Genomic DNA, 21,645 nt, shown 5'->3' with positions numbered 1-21,645 from the left:
GTTGATCTGTATGTCTGCTGTCTGGAATTTTGGAAGATGGAAATGATAAAATAAAAATTAAATTTTGGATGTACTCTGTAGAAGTTGCAATGGATGCCTGTTCTGGTGTATGTATGTGATAATATTTGAATAACTGCCTTTACTTATGGCTATGATTTCTGAACATGCGGCATCATTAAAGGACAGACTTTTAAATGCCCAGCTAATCTCATCTTTGTTAAATGTTTCAGACATATCCATGTAATTGTTCCCATGATATAACTGAATTCTATTATTCTGTCTCATTGTATTTTAAAATGCAAGCCACATTGAACCCAAGTTTGCCTGGGATAATGTGGGATATAAATGTATTTTTAAAAATCCTTTATCCTCCACCTTTTAAGATACTGCCTATCCAGCTGGATAGTGATGGCACAAGGAAAGCAAGTTTGGTCCAGTGCAGACTAACTCAAATAACCTGTTCCTTAGATGGGCCCTAGTATTACCACATTGAAAATGTGACTATACTATGCCTCTGTGGTTATGTTTCACTAATAAGTTAAACAATTAATTGGCTACCTTGAAAGGATTATATAACCTTTGGATACATGACTACGGACACAAATATACACTTGTTTATTCAATATCACAATTCCTCATGTACAGCCACAAAACAACCTTTCAGGGTGGATAGTGTTCACAATGAGCTCCTTATCGACCAGATAGAAGAGATAAGAGTTTTCAGTTTTGGCACAGTATAAGTCATCACAAGAACAAAATATAAGAAAACAAATGGACTGCATTAGGGACTTATAGCCCATTTAGTTATGTTTAAACAAAAGAGATCTGCATGAAACAAAATATTTATTTTGACTTAGAAAATCACTTGTCCCTGAAACATGCCTAAAAACAGAATAATCCGTTTATGTATCTAAAATGTAAACGTCTAAAAAACGGATGCAGATGTGATTCCATGTGCCCCAATGAAAGGAGAGTTTTATTTTACTTCCATTTAAATTCAGTGTATTCCATCTTTAACACTAGGCTTCGCTTGGCAGATTACAACAACAGTTAAGACGAACCCATCAAGAAACAGGATATCCTTACTGAAAGTTCGCCATCTGTATTGTATAGAACAGTGTAGAAAAATTAGCACAAAATACAGAGGCTATAACTGTTGTTTCTACCAGGTATAATAATTTTAAGCTGTTTTAATGATATTAAATTTTTATTTCATGATATATCTAAATATGGGAAGCTTTCAAATAAAAAGCTGTCAAATTTTAAAAAATGTGTATATGTAATTTTGTTTCCTCCACCTTTGAAGGCACTGCCTATCCAACTGGAACAGATTTAGACTTTTTACAGATGGGACCACGCATTTGAATTTAATAATAATTTGCTATTGTTTCGAGTGTACTAAAGCTCCACCTACTGCTGGCAAGCTCCGCCTACTGGCTTCAGCCCATATAATAGACTAGATAGGAATACCTCGTCTCCTGTTTTCTTCAACCTCCTTCACTACTAGACATGCGTTGTGCTGTACACAAACACTCTGCAGTGTCTGCTGGCACCATGAACAAATTCAGGGGCCCTTTTACTAAGCCACATAGGTGCCTATGTGCATCCAACATGTGTTAATTTTGAGTTACCGCCTGGCTACCACGTGGCCCTTGCAGTAATTTCATTTTTCATGGGCGTCCACTAGGCGAGCCGGCAAATATTTTTATTTTCTGCTGCACGGGCAGTAATCAGCATTTTATGTGCTAGACCATTACTGCTCGGTTACCGTGTGAGACCTTACCGCTAGGTCAATGGCTGGTGGTAAGATCTCTGACCTAAAATGGATGTACTGCAATTATAAACAGAATAATAATTGACAGTACCTGGACTAGAGTCCTGTATCCATTGAAATACACAGCGAGTGTGAAGCTATGTTTTTGAGTTTCAAATTGACAATAGTATTTGAGCTTGAGTGTATTATCAAACATTTAGGCATTTTTTACAGGTGTGCTGAAAAATGATTCTGCGCATGCCCAAAACACACATCTATACTACTACAGGCCATTTTTCAGTATGCCTTTGTAAAAGGGCCCCTCAAAACTTGTGGAGTTGGCTTGAATGCTTCATAGCTGCCAACTTGCAACTTCTAGCAGGGGCATCTTAGGCCAATCCTGGGTTTTAACATAGATTCCAATGCAGTGTGGTATTTGTAATCCCCAATTCTACCAATTGAAAATCAATGCTGTGGGTCTCAGCGCATCAGGATGAGGGCTGTCAGAAATCCAGGACTGTCCTAAAATCCCTACAGGGACAGAATAGGTCGACAGCTGTTATGCTCCAGATTGTGGTAGAGATGCCAATTTACCCAGTTCCAGGCTGGAGGTTTTGAGGCAGTCCTGGATTTCTGACCATCCTGGTACATTATGGGACTTGCAGCACTGATTTCAATGGGCAGGATCAAGCACTACAAATCTCACACTGCTTTGGGATGTAAACCAGGACTGGCCAAAAAGTCTCCAGCCTGGAATTGGATAACTTGGCATCTCTGGTGTTGAGCAATAGCATGATGGATCCCACTTACCAGGGACTGAAAGAAAATACAGCCATACTGTGGAAGAAGACGGAGGGAGAGACAGAGCAGGAGCCCACACAAACTCGGTAGAAGGCTCACAGCTTCAAACATGGGAGGGATACAAGGCAGGGCTGGCTGGCATCTGCCTAAGGTGGTACATTTGGGGGGGGGGGGAACATTGATATGGCATTGTGTCGTCAGGGTGGGCCTGGGTTCTTGAGCATCTGGGCTCGCTGAATCTCGCCCTCTCTGCTGCCTGGAGGGGCAAAGAAGAGTAAGGAAACCTCTGAACACCTCAGGGCAAGGAGGAGGGATGCTGAACACTGAAGTGGGGTGGAAAGGAAGGAGAGACGCTGGATACTATGGGGGGAGTGGAGTAGGGAAGGAGAGAGATGCTGGACACGAGTAAGGGGTAGGGAAAGGAAGGGAAGGTGCTGGACATGAGTGGAGGGAGGAGGGGTAGAAATGGCTGAAGGTTCACCTAGGGTGTCAGATACCTTGGGGTCTACCCTGGTGAAAGGAGAAGAGTTTTGAGTTGGGTCAAATCGGAAAGTGGGGAGAGAGTGTGACTAAGGAGGGCTGAGAAGGGGGAAGAAAGAGATTTAGTCTGACTGGGGAGGGGGGGTGAGAGAAGAATATTGCTGTTGGTGAGACCAGTTAAAGGCTGGGGGAGAGTGCTTGGGATGGGGGGAAGGAAAGGGGAGCTCAGTGAAGCTGGGAGAAGAGAGGAGAACATTAAGATTAAGCCTGGAAAGAGGGGACAGAAAGCATGAGTGAATTTGTGGCGTGTGAGAGGGAGAGTGTCAGTGAAAGGTGCTGTGTACTGGGAAAGGATGTAACTTTTCACACTGGATCATAAGTGCCAAATTGCCTGGTTATAACTGTGGCTTAACCCAGAGAAAGAAGCATGTGTGGGTGTGTAAGTAGATAAGATACTTGCTAGGACTTGTTCCAGAGCTTATGCGTAGATCTTGTACGACATTGAAGAGACATGGAGAGAGCTTCCCAAGATGATTGGATGTGACTTCACGTAAGTCAGACATGAACATGGACTTCTAATTTCTTAGAGGGAATACAATAAAAGGAGCTGGGAGGGCTAGTCTTCTGCCTCAGGCTGTAGTGCTGTGCACTTGGAAGGTGAAAGTGGGGGAGGGAATCTCTGTGCTCCAATCTCCTGTTTGTTAGTGTTGCAGGTGAGGGTGGGAAACACAGTCAGTGCATGCAGGCCTGGGGGGGGAGGGGGAAGGAGAGATAGTTATTGATTTGCCAGTGCTTTTCTGAGGAGAAGGCCCTCAGGCCCTTACCCAGGCATACTGCCAATAGAGTGGGACAGATAACGACCAGCAAGGGAGCTTAGTTGGGTTAAAATCCTGCCCCCCCAAAAAAAAAAAAAAAATGCTGGGAGTGGCAGTAGGTTATTGAACATACAATGAGATAAATAACCATTTCTGAGGCATTTCACCCCTGATGTACTGTGTGGCAGGAGGTAAAGGATCAGCTTCCCTAACTGAGGTTTGCTAGTAGGAGATCCTGTTCATCGCTGTACCCCCTGACTGCATTGTGTCATCCTATTCTGGCACACAATGAGGGCACGGGATAAAGGTCTCTCTTTAGGATCCCTCGTCAAAACCCTGATCGACATTCCTAACTTACAGTTTATGGCTCGTGGTTTATTAGGTTTGCTATACCGCCTCTCATCACAAAAATAGGGAGTGTGAGGAACAAAGGAGAGCACCCAGAATATTCTCACTCATGAGTAAGCTGGAAAGCTCCTCATACCCAGCCCCTCGTCCAGGGCACTTTGCATCCTTTATGTATTGCACATGGATGACACACGAGGGTGCTGCACCTGACTAGCAGTGATCTTCAGGAAACAGTCCAAGGTGCTCTTGTAGAGGAGAGTCTGTCCAGGATGCGGTTTCTTCTGGGTTTGCATGTTCACCTGATAGGGAGGGAAGAGGGAACCGAGACAGTCAGTGGGGAAGATAGCACAATAGTAACTCTCAACGATGGTGATCGTGTGGATTTATACTGCACCTCTCATCCAAACTGATGAACAGAACAACAGATTACAGAATAGCTGCCTTTTGGGTGTAAAGTCTGGCAGCATCAATGGCAGAACACACACAGTAACAGGACCTATGATTAGAACTGAGACACAAGAAGGTAAAACATCTCCCTGTTCTCTCTCCTCTCTCCCCCCCCCCCCCCCCCCCCCCCGAGCCACCCAGAGGGTCACAGATAGAAACATGATGGCAGATAAAGGCCATGCATATGACCCATCCAGTCTGCCCATCCTATGTAACCCCCAATTGTACCTGTGCCTAAGCGATCCCACATGCTTATCCCATGCCTTTTTAAATTCTGAAACAGTCCTCGACTCCACCACCTCCACCTGGAGGCCATTCCATGCCTCCACCACCCTTTCTGTGAAATAATACTTCCTTAGGTTACTCCTAAGCCTATTCCCTCTTAACTTTGTCATATGCCCCCTCATTCCAGAGCTCTCCTTCATTTGAAAAAGACTCACTTCCTGTACATAAATGCCCTTGAGATATTTAAACGTTTCTATCATGTCTCCTCTCTCCCTCCTCTCATCCAGCTTATACATGTTGAGGTTCATAAGCCTGTCCCTATAATTTTTGCATTCAAGACCGCTTACTAATTTCATAGCCACCCTCTGGACCGACTCCATCCTGTTTATATCTTTACGTAGGTGCGGTCTCCAGAACTGCACACAGTACTCCAAATGGGGCCTCACCAGAGACATACAACGGCACTATCGCCTCCTTTTTCCTGCTGGTCATGCCTCTCTTTATGCACCCAAGCATCCTTCTGGCTTTGGCCGTCGCTTTTTCTACCTGTTTGAAAGCTTTAAGGTCATCAGACGCAATCACCCCCAAGTCCTGCTGTTCCTTCGCACACTGAAGCACTTCACCCCCTATACTGTACCGTTCCCTTGGATTTTTGCGACCCAAGTGCATGAGTACGTATTGAGTCTAAGTGTATAAGGTATGGTTGCCGGATTTGGGGTGTACAGATCTAGGACAGGTTAGACAAAGTTTGCTCTCCTGGGCAACTGTCCTCATAAAAAATTATAATCTACTCAAAATATGTCATTTTCTTTCATATCTAAAAAGCAAAAAAAAAAAAAAAGAACTCCAATCCTCACATATGCGCACAAAAACCAAACAACAAAGAGTGAGGAAACAGATGAGGAGGAAGCCAAAGCAGGATGGTATATATAAGTGTTACTGCTTCCAAAACACTGCAAATATATTGTCGAATCATTTGGCAATATGATCGCAGTACTTTGGATGCAATAAAGACTTGTATATACTATCCAGCTTTGGGTTGGTGGTAGAAAGGAAGTGGGTTATTCCTGTGACCCGGGTTGGGAGTGTGGAACTGAGCTGAGCTAGTGTTGGTGGTGAGACCCAGGTTACATTCTTTTTTTAATTTCAGTTCTGTCTTTCCTTCATTGGTGGCTATTTTACTACTGTATTTATTTTCCCTTCTTTCTAAGTTTTTTTTTCTACCTCTTTCTCCTGATTCTCTTCATCACCTTTCTGTTCCTTCTCCCCTTTTTCTCTTCTTCTTCTCATCCTCTTCATCCAGCATTCTATTCCCACATTTTTTCCATTTCTTCTATGACTACCATCCTCCTCCATACTTTTTCTCCCTGATTATTTTTTTCTCTCTCTGATTCCCTTTGCCCCCTCCATTTTTTTCTGCCCCACCAAAGCTCATATGCCACTTCCCTCTGACCTAGTGCAATTACCACCCTTCTTGTCCTTTCCATCTTGCCCCATTCCTTTCTCAGTTCTATCACCCTTTTCCATTTTCCTCTGTCTCCTCTCATGTTCTTTCCTCTCCTTCCCAACTCAGTCTTCCTTCCTCGGTCACTCTTCTTCCTTGTTCCAATGCCTTTTCTCCCACCCCAGTTTTGTTCCTCCTCTTCCATCCGCCCCCTTGCTATTTCTAGTGCCTCATCCCCAATTCCATTGCCCCCTCTCTACCCTTGATCCCCCCCTCCCTGTTTTCTTCAGTCATTCCCACTGCTCCCACCAGAATTATTTTACAATTTTGCAAGTCTTATTTTATGCTTTTATTTTTGTACCTTAAGTACATTGGGGCTAAATTTATGAGGCATTTCTGTGCATAAGACAGAACCATCTTTCATAATGTTACCCAAGGTATAAGCACCTAACATATGCACACATAAATTTGTGCAATCTGGTCAGAGGCATTTCCAAAATAAGGGGGGGGGGGGTTGAGCACATCTTTGCTTATACATGTGCATCATATAACTTCAGAGATGGGGATCCCTCTTTCCTTACCTTACTCTATAACCTTTACATCTCATCAATACCCTCAGTTTTGAACCCTTCCTCCCCACCAATCTATTTACCACCCTTACCATTTTCAAATAATGCACAAGTACAACAGTGTGGAGTTAACAAAAGGTTGCCGCTTCTTTATTGTAACAACATAACTTGCAAAGGACAAAAACAACTGTATACCTTAGCCCAAGCTACATCAAAACCACCCAACTTCAAAAGCACCCATAACCACTCACCCCTATAGCAACGTGGCATAACTGTCCCTGGCCCTGCCTCAGCCGAGCAAAGGCCTGTGGAGCAGGCATGTCCATCAATGCTTGTTTATTCACCCAGGTCACCAGACCTTCAATTACCCTCTGGCTCAACCCCTTGAGCCAGAGATCCTGTAGCTCAGGCTCCCACCTGCTGCGACAACCATTTCGACCCAAAAGCTCTCAACCCTCGGCACTACCTGCACAATGGGGAGGGTAGGTGGGAAAGCTGCCTCTGAGGAACAGGAAGAGCCCAAATCCCCATCGGCACTCCCTTAAATATCTTCACCCCTGACCCCTGAATGACATGCCTCACTCTCCAATCCTTCTGTACCTGGCCAGGCTTATTTTTAAACTTGCCTATGGCTGGCCTCACCCTCCAAACTCTCTCACCTCCCCCCTCTAGCTCCGTCGCTGGAAAGAGGGCCCCTGTCCATCTGTTATGGGTCGCCCTCCAGACCACCTCTCGGGCTTAATAAATATACTCAACAGGGGGCAACGCTGTTATACAGATCTGCATTTTCACATTTTTTTAAAGTGTGATATATGTTTTAAAAAAACATGTTTCGATTGATAAGTTTATATATTTTCCAGTGACAGCCTATATGGAACATCCTAGAGAATGGAAAGAATTCTATGAACTAGGATCTGTATGCTTTCCCCACTTATTCTTTTTTTTGTTTGTTTCAGTTCTTTCTTTCATTCCTGGCTATTTTACTAGTGTATTTGCTTTTCCTTCCATGTCTTTCTACCCCTTTCTCCTGATTCTCTTCATTTTTCCTATCCTCGCCTATTTTTACTGGATTTCACTAGTAACGCACTAAGGGAAATTGGAAAAGAAGGATGGGATTGTGAATTTTGTGAGTTTATGGTTAAGGCTTCTGGACTTTGATACACATATAAATTGATTTTTGAAATCTAAGTGATCCTACGATGGGCACTGAGGAATGATGGTACAAGGTTATTGAATTTATCCTTATATATTTGAGAGTGATTGAGATAATAGCTTCAACTTGCAGTCTGAGGATCCTTCTTTTCAACATTATTTTTATTTAGTGGGAAGTATTCATTGAGTGGCTGTAAAGTTTGTCCAACTTTTTTAGTTTTTCTTTTTTTTTTTTGTCATTTCAAATAATTCTATTTTTGTAACTTCGTGAAATGCACGCATTTGCAAGTGTGTAAAACAAAGTGGCAAATCTCTGTGTGCCCAAGAGGAGATGTAAAGGCATGTGGGTACTTTCCATGGGGTAACTTTGAAAAGAGAAAGTAAGTGCATACTGTCCCTTTTAAAACTGGTATATCTTATGCACATTCCTGTCACAGAAGCTAGATGGCCTGGGTATCACTTTGGCAACACATGGAACACTGTCATGCCATTAAAGTTATCTGATGGGTCTGGAAAGCTAGAGATAACAAGCAGAACAGTGATGTGAGAAGACATTGCCATTTCCTGTATGTTCAAGAAGGTGTTCCCTTGTCTGAAACTAGCCTGGAGGAGAGCATTCATATTATCACAACTGCCATGTGGGAGGAGGGGAGGACTAGGAATGGCTCCCCAGGGTGGCAAATAAGACTCCAGTTGCAACTGCTGCTCAAGGTTGATAAGGCCTTTGTAGCCCACAAAACAATTTTCCCTCTGGTAGAATGGAGGTATTGCTCAGAAAAGTCAGCTCACTCTGTAACTGCAGGGTCGGCCTCACTTCAGTTCACTGGTTGAGGTCAATCTTTGTCTCATCCTTAACATCTACAGGACATAGCACTGGTCAGACAGCATTGAGATGGGGAGTCGAAAACCCAGGAGCTGAACAGCACCTGGTTGTAGCATGGATGTCCTGGGGCTGGATGTGGGCAGACACCATCCAATGTTCTGCCTATGTGTAGGATGCCCAGAGGCAGGGAAATAACCTTCTGGAGGTGAAGCAGCTAAGCGGGGTCTTGAGTCCTTCTACATGTTTTTTTTTAAATGTAATTTATTAACTGGACTGGCAGCCTGAGTCAAGGCTACATTTTGAGGCCCTAAGCAAGTGATTTTCAACCTTTTTCATCTCATGGCACAACACACACACACACACCCTTTTCTTCTACTTCCCTTCATAGTAGGCATCTCCCCCACTCTCCATCTCCTCCCCCCCACCCACCAGTGAGCATCTCCCATTCTTTTCCTCTTCCCATAGTCAGCACGTAAAAAAGTATGAGAAAAGGATCCTGGCTAGTTTATCTAAGTACTGTAACATAGTAGATGACGGCAGAAAAAGACCTGCATGGTCCATCCAGTCTGCCCAACAAGATAAATTCATATGTGTATACCTTACCTTGATTTGTACCTGTCTTTTCAGGGCACAGACCGTATAAGTCTGCCCAGCAGGATTGCCTTATGTGCCATAAAAAACTTTTAAAGATTCTTTTAGAATGTGCAGACAGTAATCATTAGGTGGAAAGGCCAAAGGTCCCCACTCTTGACTGCCCCTCCCCTGACAGCATCTGTGGTGGTCACCCTCCCATGACAACCCTTTGACAGTATTTATGTTAGTCACCCTCCCTAAAATCACTCTGAGGTCAAGGAACATCAGTGCAGCTAGAAGTGGCTTGTTCTCCTGCCCCCCTCCCCAGCCAGTGACCCATTATCTCCCTTTCTCACTCATGACCCCCCCCCCCCCCCCCCCCGTACATTTCAATTTTTTTTTCTGTAGCAGTCAGTTCAGGAGCAGAGGGCAGCGATTCAGACAGCCTGCTTGCCCTAACCTGAACCTTCTGTGCCGCTTCCTGCCTATGCAGAAGTGACAAGTTAATTGGTGCTAGCAGGCGGTCTGAATTTCTGCCCTCTACTGCCGACCACTACAGAGGAAAATTTAAAAGATACAGGGAGGAAGGGAAGGGGATCAAGAAGGACAAACGGAGATGCCAGGTCACCGGCTAGGAAGGGGACAGGAGGGAGTCCGCACAAATTATTGATAATTATTATTATCCTGCACACATTATTAAGCCCTGCTACTAAAATTACCCCAAAGACCTATGGCACACCTGCAGACCAGCCCTGGCACACGAATGTGACATGGCACCCCTGTTGAAAAAAATGCTGCCCTAAGGTGTAGCTTCTCTAGCTTATAAGTACATCCGACCCTGTGAGGAACATTTCAACATGATGAGTGCCAGTACAGACTGGCCTTTTAATGAAGGTAAAACTGGACCCATGAGGAGAGGGGGAAAGAGAGCTGCTGAACCCACAGGAGGAGGTAGGGAGGATGCTGGAAGTGATGCAATGGGGCAGGCACTGCCAAAGCAAGTTGGCTCAGGGCACCACTATCCTTTGAGCCAGCCCTGGCAGAGAGGCGAATTTCAAAGCCATTTACCCTGGTAAGGTGACTGAAAACTGCTCACCCTCAGTCCTGCTGAAAATGTGCACAGACTGCAGGTTATTTCTCTTTGATATTTCAAATTTCACACGCAGAAAAAAAACCCAGGTGTTAACTGTTCTCCTGCTATGTATCTGTGGCCTTTTCAAATGAAAAGCATTATGAAAATTAGGTACAAGATCCTGAGAGAGCTTAAAAATTCTCAAGTTAGATAATCTCAGGCTCCCCCCACCCCAGTTTTAATATAAATGCAGTACCTTCAGTAAGGAGAAAGAACATACAGCCACCGCTATTTGTATATTGAAATTGAACAGTTCTTTCTTAAAATCAGAACAAGTTAGGCATTATTTCTTTCTAAATCAATGTCAGTATTTTATTTTTCTGCCAAACGAATATATACACAGAGCATTGTCTGTACTCACTTTGATGGTATCCAGAGGTTGTCCTGCCACGGTTAGGCAAATCCCTCCTACCCCACCTGCCAAAAAGTTTTTAAATGGGGATATTTTCTCTGCTGTTTGCTTCTGCGCCATTTCTAATAGATTGAAACTCCTGGGCTGGATTAAGCTAATCATGAGACTGCCCCAGAGTCCTGTACTGGGACATCTCTGGGCTCCGCCTGCCCTTTGAAGCTGAAGGGCTCACAGACTAGAGCCCAGCGATTAATCATTACAGCCCTAGTTAGCCTTGAACTTTCCTGCACAGTGCGAGGAGGCGATGGTCAGAGCAGAGGGTGCCAGGGTGCACTCTAGGAAAATAACTTCCTTGCATTGATTTTTCCTGTTGACGTTAAGGACAAAAGTCCAATATACAGCTAGAGTTAGACTGTGGTGAAGTCTAGGCAACATTCTGAAAGGCTATAAAAACAACAGGCTTAGGATGGGAATGAGGTTAGGGATTGCTGGTTTCCGTTCTTGGCTCTGGCTGTCTGTGGGTGAGGCTGTGTGAATCACTTTGAGAGAAACTTTCAAAGTACTTGGATTGGGCGCCTTTCTCCCCATGTATGTTAGGCAGCTGAGAGCTTTCAAGGACCTCTAAGCACCTAATCCTGGTGCTGAAGTTCCACCACAGAGGCACAGGACATTTGAAGGTAATTCTATAGCAGGACACCTGGTGTAAGGGGAGGGGATTTGATATACTGCCTTTCTGTGGTTACAATAAAAGTGGTTTACCTATTATATACAGGTACTTATTTTGTACCTGGGGCCGTGGAGGGTTAAGTGACTTGCCCAGAGTCACAAGGAGCTGCAGTGGGAATGAAAAGCAGTTCACCTGGTTCTTAGGCTGCCGCACTAACCATTAGGCTACTAGAGGGCAAGTAGGTGCCTCTTTAGGTGCAGTTTTATAAAGATACATAGGCGCCTACGTGCTTATAAAATACTACCTTAATCAACAGGTGTAAATGTCCCTACCTAGATTGTTCACATGCAAGCGGAGGTTAGTGTTTGCTCCTCCCACGCAACGCACCTGTATGTGCCTAATAGGCTATCATGTTGCTTACTTTATACCTTGTCAGTATACCTAGGCTCAACAATGACTTTATAAAGTTACTCCCTTAAAGCAGGTTTGCTGCATTCAGTCAGAAACAGACTGAATCACATTTGAAATACTAAGGGAAAAAAAAGTAGCCAAAAGGTCAGACTCAAGATGGCACTGGGAATGCAGCACTCCTGAGAGACCTGCTTGCTGTTTTTCCTTGTTATTAATATCTCCCTTGATGGAGGTGTCTTTACTATACTAGGATTTACCTCATCTCTTTCAGCAGTAGTTCAAGACTTAGTAAGCATTTCCCTGTCCCTGGGGGATTCTGATTTAAGTTTGTACCTGAGGAAATAGAGGGGGAAGTGACTTGCCCAGCATCATGAGTGAATTAGGGGGATTTGAACCCTGGTTTCTCTGGTTTCCAGCCCACTGCTCTGACCACTAGGCTGCTCCTGTTCTTGTGTTTTGGACCTGCCTGCAGTGGTGGTGATAGCATCACCCGAATAAGGACAGAGAGGTAGAGGCACCTGCTGCTGCACCAAGGACTGAGCCAAATGCTGGGGGGGGGGGGGGGGGGGGGGCAGGTGAGAGAAGGGGACTGATAAAAGAGGAAAAAGAGAGATGAAGCTGAGGGCTGAGTCTGGGAGCTGATGCTGGTTAATGTTGAGTGGAGTGGGGGAGAAATGGTTTGATACTGACTGATAATGGGTGAGTGAGCAGGAATAGGGGGCCAGCTACTGTGGGGAAAAGAAAAAAGAGCACATGCAGGGAAAGGGGGAGGGGAGGGAAGAGCAGAAGGAGATGGATGCGGGGTAAGGAAGAGGAAAAGCTAGGTCAGTTAATACTGGAGAACTACACAGACTGACTCTTTGCTTGTTGTACGCAGAGTGGCCTCCTAAAAAGATTTTTAGGTCGGTGCTCAGCGATCTATGTAGGGCTGAAACACTGTAGCAATGATCTGTTGACGAAACTCGATAATCCATTGCTGTAACATTGTAGCATTGAGCTGTTGTAGAAACTTGCTAGCATAAATGCTTTAAATGTTTTGCTACTTTTAAACACATTTTAAAGACCTTTTAAATGCCCTGTTTCTAAATGCTTTTAAATGCCTTTGCCTTATCCTTTAATTGCCTTGTTTCTAAATGCTGTAAATGCATTGCCTTATAAATGATTGCTAAACATCTAATACTACCACATTGAAGCACAATCTGAAATCTGCTAACTACTTTTAAATTCAGATTACGCATACCAAAACAACAGTTAACATGAACACTAACAAATTGCTCATGATAATCTACTTCCTCCCCCTAATATACTACTCATGGACTATTCCCAATTTAAACTCCAATTTACCCACAGCACACACACCCTACAGACTATATACGCACAACTCACCAGATCAAAAGAATAACAACCAACTCAAAGGAAAAACAAATATATACGGAAACAACCAACAGAAAGGGAAGAAAGGAAACAACAAAACTAGATACCAAGAAAACAGGCAACTAATAAAAATCAACACATTTATGTCCCAAACTGAACCCTACCATTCAATCCAAGTGGGATACGTAAACGCCAGATCAGTAATAAACAAAACAGAGACCATAACAGACTGGATCACTGCAGACAACCTTGACTTCCTATTCATTACTGAAACCTGGATCCATGACCTTAAAGACCCTATAATCTTAGAATTATGCCCACCAGGATACAAAATTACCCATTGGACAAGAAACGGAAAAAGAGGAGGAGGAATAGCCATAATATACAAAACTGAATTCACTATCACAACCACAGCTTAATCCATACTGCCAGATTGCTTCGGTAAGAATCAACCACCCAAAACTGCAGAACACCTTAACGCAGTTATACTTTACAGACCATCAGGTAACTGGAAAGAATGCCAAACACACTTCATGGACTTTATCTCGAACACCTGTATCTCTTCCTCAAACCTCATCATAATAAGAGATATCAACCTACACCTTGAAGATCTCACCATAACAAATACCCAAGAATGTAAAGAGTTCCTACAACTATGGGATCTCCACAGGCCAAACACACAACCAACTCACATTAAAGGACACACATTAGACATCATTACACACAAATTTGATCAAGATTCAAACCTCATATTAACAGATACTAAATGGACACCCATACCATGGCCAGACCACTATAAAGCACATATCTCCCTCCAATGGAGAACGAAAGACTCACCTAACAAACAAACACGAAAAACTTACACCACGAGAGGCAAAATAGACCCGATTAAATTCTGGCAACAGATCTACCACGATGTATGGACAACAAAGGCAGACACAATCCAATTCCTCTCAGAATGGGATAATAGATGCAAGTCAATACTAGACAACATTGCCCCAATCCAAACCAGAATCTCACACAGAAAGAACTCAATACCGTGGTTCAACGAAGACCTGAAAAAACTCAAAACACAAGTTAGAAAATTAGAACGTGCATGGAACAAAAAGAAAGACGATCCCACACTTAACGCTTGGAAACAACTCCGAAGGAAATATAAATATACCATAAGACAAACCAAAAGACTATACTACAAAACTGAAATTGGACCAAACTACAAAGACACATACAAACGCTTCCAACTCGTGAATAAACTACTAGACACCACACCAGTCACGAACAACAGCAAAGACACACCAGGAGCTGACAACCTCGCAAAGTACTTAAAGGAGAAAATCATACAACTGCGACTCAAAATACCTGTCAGCCCCATCGAATACACTAGGAGTGTAGTGTATTTGACCCAGACCCAGAACATGGGATATACCCAGCAGATAGGATTTGGACTGAATTAGAAATAATATCAGAAGATTTCATTGCACAAACGCTTAAAAGATTCGCCAAATCTCATTGTAAACTAGACATATGCCCAAATAACCTTATGAAAGTGGCCCCTCAACAATTTATAACAGACCTAACGAACCACGTGAACTTTATGCTACAAAATGGACTATTCCCAAAGGAGAAAGGAAACATTCTACTCACCCCCATACCCAAAGATGCAAAGAAAAATGCTAGTGAATTAACTAACTATAGACCAGTAGCATCCATTCCCTTAATTACCAAAATAACGGAAGGAATGGTGACCAAACAACTCACAGACTATCTAAACAAGTTCTCAATACTACACGACTCCCAGTCAGGATTTTGCTCTAATCACAGTACTGAAACCATACTAGTCACGCTCATGACCAAATTTAAACAAATGATAGCAACCAGCAAGAACATACTACTTCTACAATTTGACATGTCAAGCGCCTTCGACATGGTTGATCATGGAATTCTATTACACATCCTTACTTCGGTATCGGAGGCAACGTTCTCAAGTGGTTTAAAGGGTTCCTAACTACACGCTCATATCAAGTGACATCAAATTCGATTACATCAGCCACATGGACATCTGAATGCGGAGTTCCACAGGGACCCCCCCCTCTCACCGACCATATTCAACCTAATAATGATACCCTTGGCCAGACTACTATCAAACCAAAACCTCAACCCATACATATACGCTGATGATGTAACGATCTTCATCCCATTCACGGATGAAAGCGTTTATAAACAGCTTGAAATCTGAAAGTGGACAAAGCTATGGGTCCGGATGGGATACATCCCGGGATACAGGGAGCTCAGAGAAATCCTGGCAGGACCTCTTAAGGCTATATTTAATACATCTTTAAAGACAGGAGAGGTTCTGTGGGATTAGAGATGAGCTGATGTGATCCCTCTTCACAAAAATGGGGACAGGGGAGAAGTAGGAAACTACAGGCCAGTAAGCCTCGTATTGGTGGTAGGAAAAATAATGGAGTCACTGCTGAAGGAAAAGATAGTTAACTTTCTAGAAGCCAACAGGTTGCAGGATCAGAGGCAACATAGCTTTACCAAAGGAAAATCCTGCCAAACTAAGTCTTCAAATCTAGGCTAAAAGCCCACCTTTTTGATGTTGCTTTTAACTCCTAACCCTTACTCCTTATTCAGCACCCATTTTTATCATTCCCACCTTTGTAACTCCCGTATCCCTTATTTGTCGTTTGTCCTAGTTAGATTGGAAGCTCTTGTCAGGTTCTCAGGTTCAGAGCCCGCGGGGCTGGGCTCTGGAGCAAACGTGAGCCCTTGGGCTGCTGATGAGGAGCGACAGCAGCAGGCAAAACCCACCAACCAACGCTGGGTAAGCACACCAGCAGGGACTGCAGGCACTGCCCAGCAAACCGGAACACAAGGACTGCAATCCCCCGGACTGGAGGACACAGGACTGGAACATACACCGGACCGGAACACACTGGACTGGAGCGCACCAGACTGGAACACACACCAGACCAGAACACACTGGACTGGAGCACACTGGACTGGTCCGCACAGCTTCACCTGCACTTAGCTACTAAGCCCCCCAGGAGTTGAGCTCCTGGGTTCGAGTAGCCGACAGGACTTACTGGATACCAGATGACATAGGAACCAGGACTGGAAACAGAAGTGCTCCTAACCCTAAACTGATCTACGTGCTCCCAAGCCCTAAACCAGCAGGAGTGTTCCTAACAGTAAACTGACAAAAGGACTTCCTAAGCCCTATACTAAACAGGAGCTCCTAAGCCCTGCTCAAGAAAGGGACTTCCTAAGCCCTAAACTAACAGAGCAGGGAACTAAACACAAAGCTAACACAGGTGCTACTAAGCACCAAGCTACAAGCAGAGCTCTACACTAATAAGCTAAACACAAAACTAACAAGCTACCTAAGCACTGCTCTAGCAAGCTAGATACAACTAACAAGGTGCTTCCTAAGCACTACTCTGGCAAGCAACCAGAAGAGCTCCTAGCACTAAAAGGGAAGACAGGGGAGCCACAAGGAAAAAGAAGGGAAGCTAACACATAAGCCAAAAGTGATTCTAAATCACCAAACACCAACAGCAAAGACTGCAATGCTCCCAATAGCACAAACACCAGAAGTACTTCTAACAGCAAACTCTGCAGTGTTCCTAACAACACCAAACCCTGAAGTACTTCTATCAGCAACAGAGCTTCCAAAGCCCTGTACATAGCAATGATCTTTCCGCTGCTTTTGACACTGTCGATCACAGCATACTTCTCGATACCCTGTCCTCACTTGGATTCCAGGGCTCTGTCCTTTCCTGGTTCTCTTCCTACCTCTCCCTCCGCACCTTTAGTGTTCACTCTGGTGGATCCTCTTCTACTTCTATCCCTCTGCCTGTCGGCGTACCTCAGGGTTCTGTTCTTGGTCCCCTCCTCTTTTCTATCTACACTTCTTCCCTTGGTTCATTAATCTCATCCCATGGCTTTTCCTACCATCTCTATGCTGATGACTCCCAAATCTACCTTTCTACCCCTGATATCTCACCTTGCATCCAAACCAAAGTTTCAGCGTGCTTGTCTGACATTGCTGTCTGGATGTCTCAACGCCACCTGAAATTAAATATGACCAAAACCGAGCTTCTCATTTTCCCCCCCAAACCCACCTCCCCGCTCCCCCCGTTTTCTATTTCTGTTGATGGCTCTCTCATTCTCCCTGTCTCCTCAGCTTGAAACCTTGGGGTCATCTTTGACTCTTCTCTCTCCTTCTCTGCTCATATCCAGCAGACCGCCAAGACCTGTCGTTTCTTTCTTTACAACATCCGTAAAATCCGCCCCTTTCTTTCCGAGCACTCTACCAAAACCCTCATCCACACCCTTGTCACCTCTCGTTTAGACTACTGCAATCTGCTTCTTGCTGGCCTCCCACTTAGTCACCTCTCCCCTCTCCAGTCGGTTCAAAACTCTGCTGCCCGTCTCATCTTCCGCCAGGGTCGCTTTACTCATACTACCCCTCTCCTCAAGACCCTTCACTGGCTCCCTATCCGTTTTCGCATCCTGTTCAAACTTCTTCTACTAACCTATAAATGTATTCACTCTGCTGCTCCCCAGTATCTCTCCACACTCGTCCTTCCCTACACCCCTTCCCGTGCACTCCGCTCCATGGATAAATCCTTCTTATCTGTTCCCTTCTCCACTACTGCCAACTCCAGACTTCGCGCCTTCTGTCTCGCTGCACCCTACGCCTGGAATAAACTTCCTGAGCCCCTACGTCTTGCCCCATCCTTGGCCACCTTTAAATCTAGACTGAAAGCCCACCTCTTTAACATTGCTTTTGACTAGTAACCACTTGTAACCACTCGCCTCCACCTACCCTCCTCTCTTCCTTCCCGTTCACATTAATTGATTTGATTTGCTTACTTTATTTATTTTTTGTCTATTAGATTGTAAGCTCTTTGAGCAGGGACTGTCTTTCTTCTATGTTTGTGCAGCGCTGCGTATGCCTTGTAGCGCTATAGAAATGCTAAATAGTAGTAGTAGTAGCTTCCAAAACCAAGAGGGAAAAGCAGGAAAGCTAAACACACAAACACCAGTGCACCCTGCACTAACACTAACCTGGACCTTAGCAAAAGCAAGCAGGGAAACTAGACACAAAGTCAGAAGTGCACACTGCACCACCCTACCTAAAGCAAACACCACCGTTGCAAAAGGCCCTGAAGGAAACAAGACCACTTCCTTATCAAGGCCCACCCTGATGATGTCACACTCCCTAGCCCCAGGCAACAGCACACTGACCCAGAGAGGCCCAACCCACACCAATGCAAAACCGTGAAGCACTTGAAGCCAGTACCCCCAAAGAGAGGTAGAGGTAACTCAGTCCACCCACACAGGTGCAGTATAGTGAAACAATTAGAGCCATGCTGCTGGAAGCTGCCAGCACAGAGAGACAGAGCCAGCTCAGAAAGGACAGAGAAAAGAAACAGAAGCCAGCTAAGAAGCTGACCCCCAGGAAAGAGGTAAGTTTGAGAGGGGTTCAGACCCCAATCATAACAGCTCTTTTGAGCAGGGACTGTCTCTTTATGTCCAGTGTACAGCGCTGCGTAAGTATAGTATCGCTATAGAAATGATAAGTAGTAGGGTGACCAAAGAACTGAATAAAGGACATGTGCTAGATGAAATCTACTTGGATTTCAGCAAAGTCTTTGATACAGGTCCTCACAGAAGATTCATGAATAAGCTGAGAGGGCTGAACTTAGGACCCAAAGTTGTGAACTGGATTGGAAACTGGTTGACTGACGGGTGACAGAGGGTGGTAGTAAATGGAATCTGCTTAGAGGAAAGGAAGGTGAGCAGTGGAGTGCCTCAAGGGTTGGTGCTGGAGCCAATTCTGTTTAATATATTTGTGAGAGATATTGCTGAATGATTAGAAGGAAAAGTTTGCATTTTTGCAGATGACACAAAGATAGCCAAGTTTCCAAGTTTATTAACATTCGATATACTGCTCAAACAAAAATCTAGGCAGTTTACAATAATCAAATTCTATAAAAATTAGAAAGTAATACCATCAGTTGACAGGAAAGCAAAGAAAGAGTGGATACCCCGGAGGAAGTAGAAACCATGAGAAGAGATCTCCAACATTAGAAGAACAGTCAAAGGTCTGGCAGTTAAAATTGAATTACAATGGCATAGAAACCTTTGTCACTCTTTTTAAGAAATGTAATGTGAATGTATAACAAAAAAGTTTTTTATTATTTTTTAATATGCGAATAGTGCTCAGTGCATTACAGTTAACCACAGTCAGTATCTTAGTAATGACACCGTCCAGACATCATCGCACAAAAGTCCCCCTACCTGCCGTTAATACTGTTTTGATTATTCCACATTCAATACAATTAGGTACAGAAAAGCACTTAGCTTATTGGGTGCCAGCAAGCAAGCTCCTGTGTTGGAAGTGGTGTCCTTGATATTAACTGTGGGTGTCTGGGTCAATGCAATAACAACATCTTCTGTGAAAACCACTTTCCCCATGCATTAAAAACGAAGCTTCTTAATTCAAAAAAGCTATCATAACTTCTTTGTCCCCTACATGGACCATGTTTCACGACCGAATCTTCAGGAGGATGATAGCAAGTGCAAAAAGTCTTTGTTCAGCTGTCAGACTTTTTGCACTTGCTATCATCCTTCTGAAGACGCGGTCAGCGAAACATGGTCCATGTAGGGGACAAAGAAGTTATGATAGCTGTCACACTGGTCAGGAAAAGTGAGCCCTTGGGCCACTACTGATAACCGGCAGCGGCAGAAGAACCACCCAAACAGGCAGCAAGGCGGACCCCAGACAGACGGGCACAGGCTGGACTGGAGCAGCTGGACTGGAACAGAAGCAATAAGCAGTAAGCAGAAGAATAGTCCACGAATCAAGTAGAGTCTTACTGACAGGCAGCAAAGCAGAAGGGAAACCAGGAACCAAACAGAGTCTATAGGCTGGCAGCAATCAGTAGTAAACCATGAAACAAGCAGAGTCTTGGGCAGGCAGCAAACAGTAGAATAAACCAGGAAACAAGCAGGGTCTTGGGTAGGCAGCAAACAGTAGAATAAACCAGGAAACAAGCAGGGTCTTGGGCAGGCAGCAAACAGTAGAATAAACCAGGAAACAAGCAGGGTCTTGGGTAGGCAGCAAACAGTAGAATAAACCAAGAAACAAGCAGGGTCTTGGGCATAGGCGCCTGGTATCGGAGGCTTGGGGAGGCTAAGCCTCCCCAGCCGAAGATCGGATCCTGATGACGACGCTCGTCCCAACTGCCCGCCCTCTTTCCCCCAAGATCTGTTTCCTTTTTTTTAAAATTTACCTTCAGTCCGGCAGCGCAGCGTCAGACAGCGTCAGTGAAAGCGCTCCCAGTAAAAGCGCTTCTCTTCGCTCAGTGCCCCGCCTTCTTCTGACGTCATGACGTCAGAAGAAGGCGGGGCACTGAGCGAAGAGAAGCGCTTTTACTGGGAGCACTTTCACTGACGCTGTCTGACGCTGCGCTGCTGGACTGGAGGTAAATTTGAAAGAAAAAAAAGTAAAGGGATCTTGGGGGGAGAAGAGGGTGGGCAGTTGGGGCAGGGGAGAGAGTGAGATGAATGGGATGGCAGGGCTCAGGGAAAGAGGGGAATTGCTGAATATGGGTGAATGGAGGGGGGCAGGGGAGAGAGGAGCATGGATGGGATGGCAGGGCTCAGGGAAAGAGGGGAATTGCTGAATATGGGTGAATGGAGGGGGGCAGGGGAGAGAGAAGCATGGATGGAATGGCAGGGCTCAGGGAAAGAGGGGAATTGCTGAATATGGGTGAATGGAGGGGGGCAGGGGAGAAAGGAGCATGGATGGGATGGCAGGGCTCAGGGAAAGAGGGGAATTGCTGAATATGGGTGAATGGAGGGGGGCAGGGGAGAGAGGAGCATGGGTGGACATAGATGGGAGGACTGGGCCCAGGGAGAGAGGAGAAATTGCTGGACATAGAGGAGAGGGGAGGGAAGAGAGAGGACGGAGATGAGATGAGGGAAAAGGAAAAGAGAAGAAAAACTGCACATGGATGGAGAAAATAGGCAGAAGCTGGATCCACTGGACAGTCAAGTCTGCGGAGGACCCAGCTTTTACTTACAGATGTAGGACAAGAAACGAAGAAGAAAGGCGGAAAGTAAAGAAATAAATGGAAAGGAAGCCCTGGAAATGGAGTTAAGAGGACAGATAGCAGCAGAATCGGATACTGGGCCAGCATGATCAGAAAAACAAAGTCACCAGACAACAAAGGTAGAAAAGATAATTTTATTTTCATTATAGT

General features: G+C 44.6%; 2 protein-coding genes across 9 annotated transcripts in view; one reads left to right on the top strand and one right to left on the bottom strand.

Moving 5' to 3' along the window:
• Positions 1-11,132, bottom strand: part of LOC115463531 (mitochondrial carnitine/acylcarnitine carrier protein-like) — a 31,885-nt gene extending 20,753 nt beyond the window's left edge. The window contains exons 1-2 of the mRNA XM_030194139.1: positions 10,924-11,132; positions 4,404-4,496 (exon numbers count right to left, since the gene is read on the bottom strand). Of these exons, the coding sequence (XP_030049999.1) occupies positions 4,404-4,496; positions 10,924-11,076 (246 nt within the window). The 5' untranslated portion in view covers positions 11,077-11,132. The remainder of the gene's footprint in view (positions 1-4,403; positions 4,497-10,923) is intronic.
• The window catches only part of DNASE1L1 (deoxyribonuclease 1 like 1), a 110,722-nt gene that overhangs the window by 29,216 nt on the left and 59,861 nt on the right, over positions 1-21,645 (top strand). For 3 of the 8 annotated variants that reach the window (XM_030194138.1, XM_030194137.1, XM_030194133.1), the window contains exon 1: positions 11,351-11,591. The exons of 3 other annotated variants lie outside the window; for them this stretch is intronic. The gene's annotated coding sequence lies outside the window, so the exon portion shown is untranslated. Of the gene's footprint in view, positions 1-3,501; positions 3,585-11,350; positions 11,592-21,645 lie in introns of those variants that run through there. 2 more of the 8 variants (XM_030194135.1, XM_030194136.1) reach the window with 2 other exon arrangements.

Source organism: Microcaecilia unicolor, chromosome 2 (genome assembly GCF_901765095.1).
Source record: "Microcaecilia unicolor chromosome 2, aMicUni1.1, whole genome shotgun sequence".
NCBI lineage: Eukaryota > Metazoa > Chordata > Amphibia > Gymnophiona > Siphonopidae > Microcaecilia > Microcaecilia unicolor.
This window is presented reverse-complemented; position numbering and strand designations above follow the sequence as displayed.